Source organism: Salmo trutta, chromosome 15 (assembly GCF_901001165.1).
Source record: "Salmo trutta chromosome 15, fSalTru1.1, whole genome shotgun sequence".
NCBI lineage: Eukaryota > Metazoa > Chordata > Actinopteri > Salmoniformes > Salmonidae > Salmo > Salmo trutta.
This window is the reverse complement of record NC_042971.1, coordinates 57,748,065-57,767,295: the sequence shown is the minus strand read 5'-3', so window position 1 is coordinate 57,767,295 and position 19,231 is coordinate 57,748,065. Positions and strand designations below refer to the sequence as shown.

At 44.2% G+C, this 19,231-nt stretch overlaps 1 protein-coding gene across 2 annotated transcripts in view; it reads left to right on the top strand.

The window, feature by feature from the left end:
• The first annotated feature begins 766 nt into the window (after positions 1 to 766).
• LOC115149441 (inactive tyrosine-protein kinase PRAG1-like) overlaps positions 767 to 19,231 on the top strand; it is a 36,117-nt gene continuing 17,652 nt past the window's right edge. The window contains exons 1-4 of one of the 2 annotated variants that reach the window (XM_029692297.1): positions 767 to 1,009; positions 2,482 to 2,657; positions 5,232 to 5,585; positions 5,763 to 7,552. In XM_029692297.1, the coding sequence (XP_029548157.1) occupies positions 5,331 to 5,585; positions 5,763 to 7,552 (2,045 nt within the window). In that variant the 5' untranslated portion in view covers positions 767 to 1,009; positions 2,482 to 2,657; positions 5,232 to 5,330. The remainder of the gene's footprint in view (positions 1,010 to 2,481; positions 2,658 to 5,231; positions 5,586 to 5,762; positions 7,553 to 19,231) is intronic. The other variant, XM_029692296.1, reaches the window with a different exon arrangement.

The window sequence follows — 19,231 nt, the reverse complement described above, 5'->3', positions numbered from 1 at the left end:
CATATTTTTACATTGTCAGCTCAGGGATTCGATGCAGCAACCTTTCAGTTGCTGAACCAACACTCTAACCACTAGACTACCTGCCACCCCTGTAGATCAGGAAACAAGGGTGATGGCAAGTGTTTTCAATTTGCATTGAAAGTGAATAATGAATAATCCCCTATCAGCATATTAGGATCATGGGTTGCTCAGATGAAAACAATTCACAGACAGACAGGTCCCTTTTGGGTATGCCTGCCCTGAAGCAAGAGTTGTCAACTCAACTCTCTGTGTGTGTGTGTGTGTGTCGTTTGCCTGGCTGTTTTGACAAAGTGATACACAAACAATAAAGATAAAATAAAAAACGGTGTACAGGTGTGGTTGGAAGCTCTGTTCGGTGAGGTGACAGTGATGTTTCAGCTTTCAGTTGTGGAATGGGATGATACTGAATGGTACTGACGATGCGGAGTTGGGCCTCCTTTGGCCCCGGTCATAATGAGGATCAGGGGGGTCCGACACCGCTCCAGCTAGTTTTACTGCGATGTTAACTGTTCATTTTTTAAATGTTTTTTTGTTGATGTTGTTTTGTGTTTCTTCTCACATTTGTTTATTGTTTATTTCACTGGCTTTGGCAATGTAAACATATGTCTCAAATGCCAATAAAACCCCTTTGAATTAAATTGAATAGTACCCGAAACCACTTTACAACCACTTGAATGCGGCCGGACTAGTCTGCAAGTCAACGAGTAGTTTATTCATTTAACTAGGAAGCTCCGCCCCTGGCTGAAGGGCTTCATGCTCACCAGTCGCCCGTTCCTCCACCAGTTCATCTCGCTGTGCGTTTCAAGAGCCGCAGATCAAAGCTGCCTGCTGGGACTCCACACATTTCCCAAGCTACCTATCGGTGCGTTGGACGTGGGATAAATAACATAAACATTTGCCAATTTGTTTTTGGGACCTACATTGTTTTGAGTTTTTTGGGGAGGGAGAAGGGGTTGCCAGGCAAGTCAAGAACGAGAGAAGTCCTCAGGTAAGCAAAAACATTTTACACAGAACTGAGACGCGTTTGTCTTTTCTCCGACCAATAGATTCGCATATACAGTTACGTGTATTTAAGCCAGTAACGTTGTTTGTTTAATGTAACGTTATATAGGTTGTTGAACATATAGCTGTCCGTCTACTTAGTATTTTGCATCCTTATAACCAGGATAAGAACCCCCTTATTTGGTAAGAATATGTCACAGGTGATAATGCTTAGCCTGTAACCATAGACCAGGAGGACGCATTTAGATACTACAAGTGAAACATGTTATTTGAGACCATGGCTGAGCAAGGATAAGGAGCTTGAATATGTCAACATAGATCTATAGATATTGTCAGGGACGAGGCACGTCCTCTAGGAGGCTATAGGCATCCCACTTGTTTCAGAAATGGAATGAATGATACCTTCAGGAGTCGCGGTTCGAATGAGAAGACATTCCAGAGAAGGGAGCAATGTGTTCCAATGCTCGATCAACTGAATGGGGAATTCAGTCTCGATGTTCAACCAGGCGCTTCAGCACAGGAATTCATTCATCGCGTGAAACAAACTGCGTGGCAATGCCTTGTAGACCCTTGCGATAAATCGATGTAAATCGTCCGTGATGGAGTTGAGAATGTATGTCTCTATTTGGTAATATATCGTTTTTTGTTCCGTTTATTAGACAGTCGAGGAATGTAGGTATCGATCCATAGACCCCCCCCCCCCCCACACAAATATGTGCGCGTGCGTGCGTGCTAAGACTTGAATTACTGGTCACATAATATCAATATTGTCTTAAGTATTTCATGGCTACTTTGAACTTGGAAATGTAAAAGTCTACCAATCTGTTTTTTTCAGCTGTTCTTTCTTTGACAAAGCCCTGCCCCTCTGTCGTTATCTGCCTATGACTGTCAAAATGTTGCCACTGAGTCTAAACATTGTCACACAGGTTGCATTCCCCACTGCATCAGGCTAGCCCTGAGCAAATAATACTGTGTGTGTGTGTGTGTGTGTGTGTGTGTGTGTGTGTGTGTGTGGTCAGTAGTGTTGTGTGTGTTGTTAGGGCGACAGGAGTCAGGCAGTTTGGCTTCCAGACACTGTTGTGTTATTGCATGCTAGGCCGAGACGGCAGGGGGTAGGCTACAGCGCAGAGGCAACACTAGTTGATTACACACTCGCACTCACAGAGACAACGATGGTTTTTATTATGTCCCCAAGAGGCGGAATGACACAAAGGTCACCTTTGCCTGCTGATCACTTTTTTTCATTGTTTTCCCATTTTGACATCTGAAATTCTTAACAGCTATATGACAGAAAGCCCAGACTTGAATTTGTGTCATGACTCTTGACCGTACTCGTGTATATAGTTGTTAGAGTACAGGACTAGGCCTACATAGAAATGTCATTTTTTTACTGAGGAAGAAAGTGCGTAGGCTACACTCAGAATCTGTGTGAGGATTTGGTTGTGTTCATTTCTAGAGGTGATGGAGCTGGAGAAATGGATATCAGCCTCACATTTCTAGAGGTGATGGAGCTGGAGAAATGGATATCAGCCTCAAAATTCTAGAGGTGATGGAGCTGGAGAAATGGATATCAGCCTCACATTTCTGGAGGTGATGGAGCTGGAGAAATGGATATCAGCCTCACATTTCTAGAGGTGATGGAGCTGGAGAAATGGACAACAACCTCACATGAAACTCCTTCTCACCACATGTCCAGTCTTGTTTTTGTTTTGGGTATTACAGTGCATTTGGGAAAGTAGAGACCCCTTGACCTTTTCCACAGTTACAGCCTTATTCTAAAATAGATTTTTTTCCCCCCTCATCAATCTACACACAATACCCCATAATGACAAAGCAAAAACAGGTTTTTAGAAATAAAAAAAACTGAAATATCACATTTACATAAGTATTCAGTAAGGGGTCTAAATACTTTCCAAGTGCACTGTAGGTAGATAACCAGGCTGATGAGAAAGTTGAAAAGATCATATTTGACTATACCATTCAGAAGGCGACCATGTGCCATACATCTATCAGTCATACATTTGAATATAGGCTACAGTTGAAACAACAATCATTGCTGTTTCCAGTGCTTTCCAGATTGTTATTGTGTCAGAGAAACAACAAAGGAATATCAGATTATGCTGTAGGTGTAAACATGCATCTCACTAAGTCAAGAAACTCCCCTCCTACAACCCATGTCTATAGTTGGTCCCTAGATATTATAGTGCTAGAAACTCAATACCAGTTTCTAGTGTTTGATATTAAATTAGTAATCTGTGTTATTCCACCAGATTTTATATAAGGCTACATCCCCTGTATTGCTTTATTAATGACTTTAGGTGGTGGGGATATGTATACTGCTGTGTGCCATTTCCAAAGCTTGTCTCTGGGTATTTAGCTCTGTGTGACAGAGGGGGGACACCTAGGAGAAACACCTAGGAGAAACAAGACAGACGAACCCTCTAGTCGTGTTGATTTTCTCCCCGTCCTCCAGTCGTTAACATGAATTGCACAGGGAGAGGTGTTAAGAGCTGCTGGTGTGGTGGTCTGACACTTGCGCCTCTCCACATTCCAGGCATTCTGACCTCTGGGATTCTGACCTCTGGGATGTTTTGAGGCGTTCTACAACAGGAGACTGCATTCTAAACGCCTTTATGTTCCTGGGGGTCACGTGGGCTTAACAGAAAGTAGGACCCTCTAATTTAGGAAGCCTGGGAACGAGGACAGAGCTCAGAGGCATCTGAAGTTACAAAGAACACTGCAGTGGAGTGATAGTGGTGGAGCGTGTTGAGTTTACTACAGAGGTTAAAGCCTGGTATAGTTTAAACTTACTGGTACCACATGACCACACAAATTAAGACACTTGATGGATTTGGCCATAAGTAATTTGTTAGAATCACTGGGAAAATTGAATCGGTAGAATATTATTGTGGAACCAATGAAACACGCATCATTATCCTGAGCTGTTTACTGTAGTCTTTCTGTTGTAGTTTACTCTGCAGTCAGACAGCTGTGGTGCTTCCTGAACCAGACATAATGCTAGCTCTATTAGGCAGAGGAGACCAGAGGAAAGGGTTGCGTCCCAAAATGGCACCCTAATCCCTACATTTTACTTGGCAAGTCAGTTAAGAACAAATTATTATTTACAATGATGGCCTAGGAACAGTGGGTTAACTGCCTTGTTCAGGGGCAGAACAACAGATTTGTACCTTTTTCAGCTCGGGGGATTCGATCTTGCAACCTTCTGGTTACTAGTCCAACGCTCTAACCACTAGGCTACCTGCCATACTTTTTTAGTGCAGTACTTTTAACCAATGTAGGGAATAGGGTGCCAGTTAGGATGCAACCAAGTATTGCACCTTGTGCTTTTCATCAGTGGGTGCCAAGTACTGATCATTACGCAACACCACAACCAACTCTCAAATACCTTTTCCTTAAAAGTGATATTTTTATTGCATTGATATGAATGAAGTTGTATTTCGTAATTCAACAGAGAGAACTGAATGGTGTAATGTTAAGGGTTAAAGTCTAGAAAGGTGACCGATTGTCTGACTGTTGTCTTGGCGTGTACCTGTAGGGGACCTGGGATTCCAGGTTGACAAATCTGTTGGGTATAGGAAACACTGTAAACTATGAGTCCCCAATTACATCCAGCTCGATTCTTCCTTGAGCAGATGGGCGGGGGGGGGGGGGGGGGACGACGACATAATTATAAATAATTTGTACACCGCAAATTGACCACAAGAATCCCAACCAATATAGTATTTGACAAAAACAGAATAATTTCAAACCTTAATTACATTGGGATACGATCACATATGGCTTTATTTATGAGTGGGAATACTTGGGAACAGATTTCTTAAATTAAAATCACTTTGACCTGATTTCCTGGTGATTTTAGTTTTTTATGTTCAATAATGAAAATTTAATCATTTTATTATTAATTTTATATATTTTTGCTTAGAACTTGGTCGGGTAAATAAAATCACCTCCGGGACAAATTGTTCCATTGGGCCACCTATTGGGGAATGAACTTGTCTTGTTCATAACCACCGCTGTTATGTTCAGCTCAAACACGGTTTGCTCTCAATAGCATTCCTTTGTGTTATGATAGTTATTGATTAACTCAAGGAATTCAGATAAGAAACAGTGCTTTTAAAATGAGAATCGCCACAGTAAATACAATTCTATTCACATTGTTATTCTGATTTCTTCTCTCCTCTCTGCAGGGTTTCATGTGACACCAGGCTTCTGTGTACAACTACGAACCATGTCGGATCATCCCATCTCCCACCTACATTGACATCAACTATACGTTTCGGACAAACATGTCGGCCTGCGGTGAGTTTTCAGAACACGTGTGGAAACCCGGCTCGTGTAAGAACTGCTTCCATCCGCTTAGCGCCCACCGTGCCAGCGGGGGCAGCATAGTGCCCTGTGGTGCCCTGAGGACCAGTCTGGGGGGAGAGGAGGAGGAGGGAGTGACCGTGCCCTACTCCAAACCCACCATCGCCGTTCGCCCCACCATGATGCTCCCTGACTCCAGCGAGATGCTGGCAGACCTCAACATGAACATAGAACAGGTTAGATCTCACTAACTCAAATACAAATGTATGACTCTGTATGCCTTTGCATTTAACTAAGTACATCTAGAATAAAACCCATAGGTTTTAGAGTCACTTAATGTGAAGTGATTCAATAATGTCTGTATGCTTTCTATAACCTTGAATTGTATTTCCCCTCAATACGTTTCCCCTCAGGACAATCTGAAGAGCCCAGTGGACCGACTGGGCCTTAAGAAGATGTTGGGCCTGTCCCCTATCTACATAGACAGTAAAGGTTGTAACAAGGCCCTGAGAGAGGCCGTACTACAGAGTACTACAGTCCCTGAGAAGACGGACTACCCCTGCAGCCGTTTCTCCCCTGGTCCCATCAGCCCCCGGTCTTCTCTGTCCCCGTCAGCCCTCCAGAAGGACTCTAGTACGATCATCAGCAGTGTCTTAGTGACCCAGGAGGACGGACACAGCCGAGGGCCTCACAGTCTGGAGAAAGGGAATAGCAACAGTGACTCATCCTACAGGCAACAGATCACCAAGACCACCAAGACCACCAAGAGTACTTGCAACGGACATGGCGTCCGCATGGTGACCACCACTAGAGGGTCTTCCACAGTCCAGGCCATCCAGGAAGTGAAAGCACCTCTGGGTATTGCTATCAACATCATTGCCACGGTAACAACAACAGCTGGTAACGGCATTGGTAACGGTCTTATCAACACCACAACCGCCCCTAGTAATGGGGGCCTTACGTCTGGGAACACCAACCAGTCCAGTACTTCTCCCGTCCCATCCTTAACCACCCTGGGCTCGGGGGCATCTCCGGGGCCTCTAGGGCACAACCTCCAGTCCTGTGGAGGAGGCCGAACCGGCTCCTTCCTCTCCGAGCCTGGTACTCTGTCTCTGTCAGACTCTTGTTCCTATCGCAGCAGCACAGACTCTCTCACAGGGCCGGATGGCTTCGGACTGGCTGGGCCAGATAGTCCCATTCCTCAGAGCCTCTCAGCCTCGTCAGCCAGCTCTCCCTCAGACGGACAGACGCTGTCGTCAGAACCCATCTATGCTGAGAGCACCAAGAGGAAGAGGAGGCCTCAGAGCGCTGGAGGAGGGAACGGGAAGGTCCAGGCCCAAAAACAGCACTCCGAGCTGGAGGTGGAGCTCACAGAAGAGGGTCAGAACCAGAGGGCCAAGATAACCATCCGGGCTGCTCATACTGAGGAGAACAACCGGACATTCTATCTGAGCAGCCCGGACTCGGCTGTCAGCACCCAGTGGCCTGACTTCAGCCCCACGGCCCTCAGTAACCCCGGCAGCCCAGCTTTCAAGTGGCCCTCCAGCTCCTCTGTAACAGAGACATCATCCCCAGGTTTCCCTGCTTCCCTCCAGCCCAAACCACAGAACAGCCCCCCTATACCGCCCAAGAGGAACAACCGATCGCCCAAACCGCTCCCGGGGACCTCCATCTCCCCGTTGCCTGAGCTCAGCATACAGACTCTGGTTTTATCACCGTCTTCCAGGGACGTCCAGGTGCAGGTGAAGCCCCAGATGGAGCCCCACAGCTCAGCCTCGTCTGAGGTCCGGAGGCACAAGCTCCACACCACTCCCTGGAACTGGGAGGGCCGGATCGAGGAGGAGGAGGAGACAGAGGAGGGCCATGCTCAGGAGAGTGCCTCTCAGAGCAGGGTGACGGGGCTCATCAATAGGGCGGCTGTCTGGAGAGACGCCAGTGACTGGAGACCCACGGGGGTGACACAGGGCAGCGAGGGCCAGCAGGGCAGCACCCAGACCCTGCCAGGCACCGCGGCCAACAATAGTGCCAGTCAGAAGCAGGCAGGCTGCAGCAGCGGCAGCACGGAGGAGGGCAAACATAGCGGGAGCATGTTGGCCAAGTCGACTCTGTCGTCTCTCTCCAGCACGGAGCAGCTCTCAGCAGAGGGGAAGAGTTCAAGCCATGACCCCACTCCACCACCCCCTCCCCCTAAGAAACACCACAGGTAAGAACCTGGGCCTTTTGGTTTTAAACACTGACTGAACTACGGGCTATGGATGGCTTTTCTGACAGTGTAGAATGAACATTAGTCATTCTATTGTAGTGAATTCGTTTTGTGATTCGTTGTAGTTTAGTCACTCTTTTGTGATATACGGTACCTGTATTTTATTCACACTGAGCTTTGGGTGGTATTCCTGAGAGTGTAGAATGAATGATGTTGAGAAACAGAAAAGCCATGGATGACAAAATGAAAATCACTCATTCTTGACAAAGTAGGTTTGCTTGTCTTTATAGTTTACTAGTTTAATTAATATAGAGTATTGTAATTGAGTTGTTAAGTTCAGTGATTTCAGTTGGAAATGGATGGCTACTCCATATTGATGTGACACTATTTTAAGTGAATGTAATGTATCATAGCAGAAATAACTTTCATCTGTAATGTTCATTATTAGTTTTTAGACTCCTCACTTACCCAGTGTACTGCATGGTGCTGCTTGCCAGCAATAGTGTAATTCTTTATAGCACGACAGTAATGAACTTCATCCATCATGAATTGGATTCTCATTTTCTAATGGGGGAAAATGTATTTCTGTTCAACTTCAAAGGGTATTTCATCCTTTAGATGTGATTTACATTTTAGTCGTTTAGCAGACGCTCTTATCCAGAGCGACTTACAGGAGCAATTAGGGTTAACGTAAGTGCCTTGCTCAAGGGCACATCGGCAGATTTGTCACCTAGTCAGCTCAGGGATTTGAACCAGCAACCTTTCGGTTACTGGCCTTAACCTGCCACCAGGTCCCAGTCACTCACTACAGCTACTATTCCACAGGTGGATACAGTCATGCGAAGCTGTATACGTTAACGAAATATGGTATTAACACTTGGTTAATGTAGTGTGGACATTTTAGATTTTCTTTGTACTCTGAAAGTTTTTGCTGTTTGATTTATTAAGTATTCACTGACTATTTGGGGAATCTCAACTGTGTTTTTATGAATATTTTCAGCCTAGCAGCCACATGGTTGATGCCCTTGTTCTGTCTCTCTTGACTGTCTCTCTTTCTGTCAATTCAATTCAAAGGGGCCTTTATTGGCATGGGAAACATGTGCCAAAGCAAATGAAATAAACAAAAGTGAGAACAAAAAAACCTCTCTCTCGCTCGCTAACACTTCTCTCGCTCGCTAACACTTCTCTCGCTCGCTAACACTTCTCTCGCTCGCTAACACTTCTCTCGCTCGCTAACACTTCTCTCGCTCGCTAACACTTCTCTCGCTCGCTAACACTTCTCTCGCTCGCTAACACTTCTCTCGCTCGCTAACACTTCTCTCGCTCGCTAACTCTCTGTATCTCTCTCTCTCTCTCTCTCTGTGTGTGATGATTCAATTATGCTCCCTTGTTTTTGCAGTGATGCAACTTGAGGGCTGACTGCCTACTGTGATCTCTCCTTTCATAGTGAGATTATTCAGCCGGTATCAGCCTCCATTCTCAGTCTAGAACCCTAAGGATCATTCCGACTGTTCCGGAACCGGTCTCAATGCATTCCTTGTTCCATTTGTAGTAGTCTTAACTTTTCACTGTCATTTCAAGAACAACAGGGGCTGTAAAAATATTCCCTGTCACATTTGTAAATTTGTTTTGGCCACCACACAATAGATGGGACTGGTAAAAGAGTCCTTGTGCCTTTGTCTCATTGACACTGACAGGCACACACACAAAGATAACCTTGTCAATAATCTGCATTTAACTAAGATGTTAATGTATCTCAGATTGTAATTGACTTTCTAATATTTTTGACACTGAGAAAGTTGTGGCCTATCTATGCACAGACATAACATGACTGTATAGAATAACCTAGTGACATTCCCCCTGTACTGTTTAGACCACAGGGCTTCAGATCGCTACTACATGTTAAGCTTTCTGGCTCATAGACCTAAACCAGAAGGAGACAAATAGTTCACCAGCATGTTGACTTCAAATGGGCACTTTCTAAAATAAGCCTTGTTTTATCGGGTATGTTGTAGGGTTTAGAATACAACTGTGTATTCCTCAAGTCCTTTCAGAGATTCAGGCGTTTGATAAACAAGGCTGTGCTGGTTCACTGTGTAGATTACTATCTCAACAACATCTAATGTCTGTTTTAACCTGCAGGGAAGCTGTTGTGGTGGTATTCTTATGTGTGTTACAATGTGTCTAACTTAGCCTAATACTATATAAGTCCTTGGGGAGTAAGATCATTTCAGGCATCAAGATGATCCCAATAAAAAAATCCCTGTGACTTTTCCTCTTAATTCTTTGGCAACTGTTAAAGTTTGACATTAGAAACTAAACTAATTGGTCTTGGGAACAGCTCCTGTTTTGGCTGGCTGTAGGGAACACCATCACCCCTGTTTCTGATGGCGTTTGGCTGGCTGTAGGGAACACCATCACCCCTGTTTCTGATGGCGTTTGGCTGGCTGTTTCTGATGGCGTTTGGCTGGCTGAAACAGCGTTTGGCTGGCTGTTTCTGATGGCGTTTGGCTGGCTGTTTCTGATGGCGTTTGGCTGGCTGTAGGGAACACTATCACCCCTGTTTCTGATGGCGTTTGGCTGGCTGTAGGGAACACTATCACCACTGTTGCTGATGGTGTTTGGCTGGCTGTTTCTGATGGCGTTTGGCTGGCTGTAGGGAACACTATCACCCCTGTTGCTGATGGCGTTTCCCAGACCTTTATTTTGGTTGTAATACTAGTAAGCTGATGCATCTCTCCCATTTTATATTATGATATTGCTAGCATGCTGCTGCTGTGCTTGTAAAAATACACTTTCTAGAGACTCATGTGGGAACGTGCCCTAGCGATGTCCTGCTTTTGGGTATTCTGATCATATTTGTTTTCCCAGAGCTGAACTGTTGAGGGTAATACTGTAGTCTTGGTCTGACCTGCCTGTGCCAAGCCAGAAAGCTTATTGTCTTTAAACAAACGCCCTGGAGCTGTTTCAGCCCTCACGTAGACTACAATGAAGTGTCCTTTTAACATGGCAGCAGATTCAACCTCACAGTTCACATAATACATTCAGGAAACATCTTGAACAGACCTAAATCCCAACAAGACAGTGTCTTAGAAACGCCTTTGAGAACAGTGTAACACAGGGAAGTAGAAGACAAACATACAGTGTAGTGTGTCCCAAATGGCACTGTTTTCCCCCCTATATAGTGCACTACTTTTGACCTGTGCCCCATAGTGCTCTGGTCAAATGTAGTGCATTATATAGGGAAAAGGGTGCCATTTTTAAGACTCAACTAGTGATACAGTGGCATTTCCACAGGAATGTGAAGGAGGAAAACGGGCAAACCAACCAAACACAGACGAGGCAATGTTTTGTGTGATGAATCATTTAAAGAAACAGATGGTTGAGAAATCTGTCCTTCTCATGGGTGGATCACAGTTCTTTCGATCACTGTGAGGAACCAAACAAACATGGTCACAGTGAGATCCTCGTGTTAGGTGATACATTTGAACCAGTCCTTTTATCCTTAGTGACAGTCGGTCCAAACCGTTTGGGTGGCCTACAGTCTTACCCCAAATGGTATGTGTGTTTTATTATGTAGTGCTGAGCGTTTAACGGAAATGTTTGTTATTTTTTGTTGGACCATGTTGGTTCAATTATTTGAATTCCATTTCATTCAGTTTTTTTTCTGTTTTTCTAGAGATAAATTGTATCAAGCCTGAACTGTGCGATGTAGGCCAATATTTTACATAATTACCACGTTTTCTGTGCTAAACTAACTACAATGACCATAATCCATTACGCGCCTACTTGTCCGGTCTGTTTCTTTTACGCATGCTGCGGTATCGCTACCTGAAAATACATGATTTAGGGGATTGATAGTTGGTAATCAGCCTTATTTACTTTGATGAACTACTAAATAGTGATTTGTCAAACCACAGCTCTATAGAGATGAGCTGATGACTTGGAATTAAATAATACATTCATCAAATAAAACAAATGTAAAATGCACAACTGAAATATATTTTATTAAAGTAATATGAATAAATGATGGTTAATAAGTGATAAGCAGTAATGGGCAGTCACTGCTTTTATTCATTGTTTTATTCTGTTTTACAGCATTCAACCCACAGTGCATTTTTTTTTTTAAAGTAATCGAAATGGAAAACCATGATTATTTTGTAATAATCAAACCAAATCCAAACCGACTTCAAAAAGCACTATTCGCTCAGCACCAATATTATGGGACGAGGGTGTTTTCGGTTGGTAGTGGAAGAGCAGATTGTTGCCCGGGGCAACTACCAAACTGTCCCTGGCTAGGAGGTGACATTGCTTTGCCTGTGGAGAGACACTTTTAAATACACCCGTCTCTTGTTGAGAGTTGTTACTTCATGGACTGAAAGCGACCGTCAGATCTGGGATCATGTCGGATGTCCGTCATGCCTGGACCTTCGCTGATACTTCAGTGTGAGATACTGTACGAGACTTTTAGCTGAATCCTTTTACAGAGCTTTTCAACAAACTAATAATGGTTTCCGATATGAGCTGATTGACACCTTTTAGCCTAACCATCAATCTACTGCTTTTGACCTGCTCTAGAGTAGACAGTGATTTAATGCCAAGTAGCAGGCACTGTGTATTGCATAAAGTGGTTGTAAACTACAGAAGCTTATACAGTGCTAACTGTCTACAATAGGTGTTCCCAAACTGTTTTGCTCTGCGACCCCACCGTGTAAAAGAGTGATGTAATCAACGGCCAATGTTTACTTTTTTAATGCTATGACAGTACTTATGACAGTATTTCAAGTTGAAGGAAGTATTGGTTTGAAGTGACTGCAATGCATCAGAAAAGTGTTGAAGTTCCTCATAGGTCAGTCAGCCTCTCCTCTCTGACTCCTGGCCCCAGCAATGTGTGTGAAACCATGTCCTTCTGCCAGCTGCCCAGATAGATACAGGCATCTCCTGTCTGATTTACATAAACTGCCATCACCCCTCCCTCCCAGGTTTATTCCTCCATGGCTTGTGGATGTGGAGCTTACAGGTTGCTTCCCAAATGGCACCCTATTCCATTTATAGTGGACTGCTTTTGACCAGAGCCAAGGGTTAGGGAAAGGGTACCATTTGGGATCAGCCCTAGTCATCTGATGAGCTGGAGGTGATGGGGTGAAGGATGGTCTGGTGAAGGATGTAGGGGTGTATCTGAATGTTCAATGGGATATATCCATCCGGGTAGCATGACTAGTCCTTGAGGACTCAGAAATCGGGAGGGAGAAAGAAAGAGGGAAGGAAGGAGAGCCCTGTGGCTGTACGGTAATATCCTTGACAGCAAGGACGTTGTCCATGTGACCCGCCCGCTGTCCATGTGACCCGCCCGCTGTCCATGTGACCCGCCCGCTGTCCATGTGACCCGCCCGCTGTCCATGTGACCCGCCCGCTGTCCATGTGACCCGCCCGCTGTCCATGTGACCCGCCCGCTGTCCATGTGACCCGCCCGCTGTCCATGTGACCCGCCCGCTGTCCATGTGACCCGCCCGTTGATGAAACAATAGTCACTATTCTTCTACCATAGTATAAAAACTACCCTGCATGCAACAGCAAGAGAATCCGCATTTGAACGGGTGAAAGTAAGCCGGTGCGGCTTCCCGGCAAAATAAATAGTGGGGGTACGCCGTACCGGTAAAACGCCGTACCGGTAAATCACAATTACTAACACAAAATGCCAAGAACTATATTACACTATTATTTAACATTACCGCATGTCAGCTGCATGAAAAATGTGTGAATTGACTTGAGGCCAGGGTGGTACGTGCTCCAAATTGCATTGTGGTTTGACGAGAACACTTTGCCAAGGCGGAGATGAGTGGCCAAGACGCGTGGGGACAGCAGTGGACGCATCAATTGTGTATTAGGTGTTTTGTAACAGATGTCTCTTTCTATTCATCAAACTGCTGGAATAATTTTTTGAGTGGACAAACGTGTGCGGGTAACCTACAGGAGCGTCCTTTTTTTAAAATGATTGTTTGACAATCAGATGAAAACATCACGACTGGTTGTGTTGATGCCTCTTTAAAACGTAATACATGATAAAAGTTATATGACAATTCTTCACTAGGCCCACGGAGATCATATGAAATTGATAGGGATTCTTCTATATGTAGGAAGTTCATCTTTACAGCGTGATGGAATGTTCCCGCTTTAGCTGAGACTGTATATCTCGGCTCAATCCGAAATGACCGTTACATTTCTATCTCGGTATCTGTAACACTTCCACTTGACAGACTGAATAGAGCCCCTAGGCTATAAAGAGAAAGTGTGCGAGCAGTGCTGTGTGGTTCAGTACTGTGTTACTGTGCAGTTCAGTACTCAATTAGCCCGACTAACCGGTGCCTGTATATAGCCTCGCTACTGTAATAAGCCTCGCTACTGTTATTTTCACTGTCTTTACTGTTGTTTTTATTTCTTTACTTATCTATTGTTCACCTAATATGTATTTTTTACTTAAAAAATGCACTCTTGGTTAGGGCCTGTAAGTAAGCATTTCACTGTATTTCACCTGTTGTAGTCGGCGCACGTGACAAACTTTGATTTGATATAAGATTTACTGTGTCACTGTGATTCAGTACTGTGTCACTGTGTGGTTCAGTACTGTGTGGTTCAGTACTGTGTCACTGTGTGGTTCAGTACTGTGTGGTTCAGTACTGTGTCACTGTGTGGTTCAGTACTGTGTGGTTCAGTACTGTGTCACTGTGTGGTTCAGTACTGTGTGGTTCAGTACTGTGTGGTTCAGTACTGTGTGGTTCAGTACTGTGTCACTGTGTGGTTCAGTACTGTGTGGTTCAGTACTGTGTCACTGTGGTTCAGTACTGTGTGGTTCAGTACTGTGTCACTGTGTGGTTCAGTACTGTGTGGTTCAGTACTGTGTGGTTCAGTACTGTGTGGTTCAGTACTGTGTGGTTCAGTACTGTGTCACTGTGGTTCAGTACTGTGTGGTTCAGTACTGTGTCACTGTGGTTCAGTACTGTGTGGTTCAGTACTGTGTCACTGTGGTTCAGTACTGTGTGGTTCAGTACTGTGTCACTGTGGTTCAGTACTGTGTGGTTCAGTACTGTGTCACTGTGGTTCAGTACTGTGTGGTTCAGTACTGTGTCACTGTGTGGTTCAGTACTGTGTGGTTCAGTACTGTGTCACTGTGTGGTTCAGTACTGTGTGGTTCAGTACTGTGTGGTTCAGTACTGTGTGGTTCAGTACTGTGTGGTTCAGTACTGTGTGGTTCAGTACTGTGCGGTTCAGTACTGTGTGGTTCAGTACTGTGCGGTTCAGTACTGTGCGGTTCAGTACTGTGTGGTTCAGTACTGTGTGGTTCAGTACTGTGTGGTTCAGTACTGTGTGGTTCAGTACTGTGTGGTTCAGTACTGTGTCACTGTGGTTCAGTACTGTGCGGTTCAGTACTGTGTGGTTCAGTACTGTGTCACTGTGGTTCAGTACTGTGCGGTTCAGTACTGTGCGGTTCAGTACTGTGTGGTTCAGTACTGTGTCACTGTGTGGTTCAGTACTGTGTGGTTCAGTACTGTGTGGTTCAGTACTGTGCGGTTCAGTACTGTGCGGTTCAGTACTGTGTCACTGTGTGGTTCAGTACTGTGTGGTTCAGTACTGTGTGGTTCAGTACTGTGTCACTGTGTGTCACTGACCCTGGTGCTAGAGGGGGTACGCAGCTGGTCGTTGAATGTTTGAAGGGGTACGGGACTATAAAAAGTTTGGGAACCACTGTTCTAGCCTAACACCATGTTAACAGCCTAGCTAGTTGATGCTGAAGTCCTGCTGGGAGGAGGCTACAGGAAGGCTATTTTTAGGTCAGTCATGGTAGCATATTGGAGGAGGAAGATGATGCTGATTTAAGCTGCTACTACTACTTCATAACATTCACTCTGTATTGATTAACAACCAGTTCTAGATCTGTATTGGATTTTCTGAGACATTAATGAATTCAGGAACCCTAGCTAGAAGGTACTGTATAATAATGTCATTATGTATCATTATAGGAGTTGGCTTCTCTATTGTTGTTTATAGCAGCACAGATTTCCTATGGATATTCATATTTACAGTGCCTTCAGAAAGTATTCACACCACTTGACTTTATCCCAAAAATTTTGTTACAGCCTACCTTTTTTTTTTAAATGGATTAAGTTGACATTTTGTGTCACTGACCTACACACAATACCCCATAATATCAAAGTGGAATTAAGATTTTAGGAATGTTTACAATTTTATTAAATTAAAAGCTGAAATATCTTGAGTCAGTAAGTATTCAACCCCTTTGTTATGGTAAAATTTCCCATAATGAGTTGCATGGACTCTGGGGAAAAGGGAAGTTGCACAACTGAATGCATCTTCCGCATTTAACCCCTCTGAATCAGAGGTGCGGGGAGCTGCCTTAATCGACATCCACATTATCAGTGCCCGGGGAGCAGTTGTATTGGGGGTTAACTGCCTTGCTCAAGGGCAGAACTGCAGATTTTTCCACCTTGCCGGCTCGGGGATTCGAACAAGCAACCTTTCGAATACTGTAACAAGTCACAAAAGTTCCATGGACTCACTCTTTGTGCAATAATAGTGTTTAACATGATATTTGAATGACTGCCGCATCTCTGTACCCCACACATACAATTATCTGTAAGGTCCCTCAGTCGAGCAGTGAATTTCAAACATTGATTCAACCACAAAGACCAGGGAGGTTTTCCAATGCCTCGCAAAGAAGGGCACCGATAGGTAGATGGGTAAAATAGAATAAAACGCAGACATTGAATATCCCTTGGAGCATGGTAAAGTTATTAATTACACTTTGGATGGTGTGTCAATACACCCAGTCACTACAAAGATACAGACATCCTTCCTAACTCAGTAGCTGGAGAGGAAGTAAACCATGCAGGGAATTCACTGGTGACTTTTAAACAGATGGAGTTCAATGGCTGTGATGGGAGAACAATGTTGTTGATTCATCCTCCGTTTTAGTTACTTCACAATACTAACCTAAATGACAAAGTGAAAAGAAGGAAGCCTGTACAGAATTTTAAAAAATGTGCCTTTGGAAAGTATCCAGAACCTTGACTTTTTGCACATTTTGTTACGTTACAGCCTTATTCTAAAATTGAGGATTTTTTTATTCAATCCATCTACACACAATACCCCAAAATGACATCACAATACCCCATAACGACAAAGCTAAAACAGGATTTTAAAAATAAAAAACAGATACCTTATTTACATAAGTATTAAGACCTTTTGCTATGAGACTCGAAATTGAGCTCAGGTGCTTCCTGTTTTCATTGATCATCCTTGATGTTTCTACAACTTGATTGGAGTCCACCTGTGGTAAATTCAATTGATTGGACTTGATTTAGAAAGGCGCACACACCTGTCAATATATGGTCACATAGTTGACAGTGCATGTCAGAGCAAAAACCAAGCCATGAGGTTGAAGGAATTGTCCGTAGAGCTCCGAGACAGGATTGTGTCGAGGCACAGATCTGGGGAAGGCTACCAAAAAAATGTTTGCAGCATTGAAGGTCCCAAGAACACAGTTCTTCCATTCTTAAATAGAAGAAGTTTGGAACCACCAAGACTCTTCCTAGAGCTGGCTGCCTGGCCAAACTGAGCAATCGGGGGAGAACACTGACAAAGCTCTAGAGTTCCTCTGTGGAGATGGGAGAACCTTCCAGAAGGACAACCATCTCTGCAGCACCCTACCAAGCCGGCCTTTATGGTAGAGTGGCCAGACGGAAGCCCCTCCTCAGTAAAAGGCACCTGACAGCCCTCTTGGAGTTTGCCAAAAGGCACCTAAAGACACTCAGACCATGAGAAACAAGATTCTCTGGTCTGATGAAACCAAGATTGAACTCTTTGGCCTGAATGCCAATCGTCACGTCTGGAGGAAACCTGGCACCATTCCTACGGTGAAGCATGATAGTGGCAGCATCATGCTCTGGAGATGTTTTTCAGTGGCAGGGACTGGGAGACTAGTCAGGATTAAGGGAAAGATGAACGGAGCAAAGTACAGAGATCCTTGATGAAAACATTCTCCAAAGCGCTCAGGACCTCAAACTGGGGCGAAGGTTCACCTTCCAACAGGACAATGACCCTAAGCACACAGCCAAGACAACACCGGAGTGGCTTCAGGACAAGTCTCAATGTCCTTGAATGGCCCAGCCAGAGCCCGGACTTAAACTCAATCGAATGTCTCTGGAGGGTCCTGAAAATAGCTGTGCAGCGATGCTTCCCATCCAACCTGAGAGAGCTTGAGAGGATCTGCAGAGAAGAATGGGAGAAAGTCCGTGGCCTACCCAGTTTGATCCCTACCCCAAAAAAGTTTATTATTATTCAATATAAATGTTTATTTGTTTTATTAATTTTTTTTAAATAAATGCATGTGAGATTTATTTTCTATAATCTATAATTTTAATATAATGTAACAAAGAAATAGTCCGCGACAATCAGGTTGGCTTCCGACTATTGGTTACATTTAGAAAAAAATTTGTATCAATTTACCGATAGCTTCCAGAATGAGACATTAACAGGTGGCGCCAGGATAGAAACAACCACAATTGCCATCACAACCACCAATGCCACGTTGAGCCAGACATGCTTGCCTACCCCACCGTCTCCTCTCGTTCTTGATCCACCGACAGATGACGTTTGTTTGCCCATCGAGATTAAAATGCGCCTGAAGATGAGTTTCATGTTCTAGGCAACTGGTCTAACGTTACTGTCTTATTTTAATATGGTGGGATAGTTCATTATTTGTATATGTGACGAGGTTGCTCCAAGTACTATGCACTAGTATAAAATGATTGTATTACGAAATAATATGCGGGGCACATCGCAAAATAAATGTAATAAACAAGTAGAAAAAATGCCTATCCAGATTTTTCTAGGCTTATCAAAAAAAATAATAATCTGGCTACGCCCCTGGTGCAAACGGAGCACGAGAGTCAAAGCAAGTTATCGTTGTCTTTGAGACTAAATTTCACTTGCCTGTTCGGTCAGCCACAAAGCACATTCCACCAAATAGTCAATGGTTACAGATCGAGCTTTGAAGTCTGTTTGAGTACTTGATTACTCATCTAACCCTCATCATCCTCTACCACTCTGTATCTAACCCTCATCCTCTACCACTCTGTATCTAACCCTCATCCTCTACCACTCTGTATCTAACCCTCATCCTCTACCACTCTGTATCTAATCCTCATCCTCTACCACTCTGTATCTAACCCTCATCCTCTACCACTCTGTATCTAACCCTCATCCTCTACCACTCTGTATCTAACCCTCATCCTCTACCACTCTGCATCTAACCCTCATCCTCTACCACTCTGTATCTAACCCTCATCCTCTACCACTCTGTATCTAACCCTCACCCTCTACCACTCTGTATCTAACCCTCATCCTCTACCACTCTGTATCTAACCCTCATCTCATCCTCTACCACTCTGTATCTAACCCTCATCTCATCCTCTACCACTCTGTATCTAACCCTCATCCTCTACCACTCTGTATCTAACCCTCATATCATCCTCTACCACTCTGTATCTAACCCTCATCCTCTACCACTCTGTATCTAACCCTCATCCTCTACCACTCTGTATCTAACCCTCACCCTCTACCACTCTGCATCTAACCCTCATCCTCTACCACTCTGTATCTAAC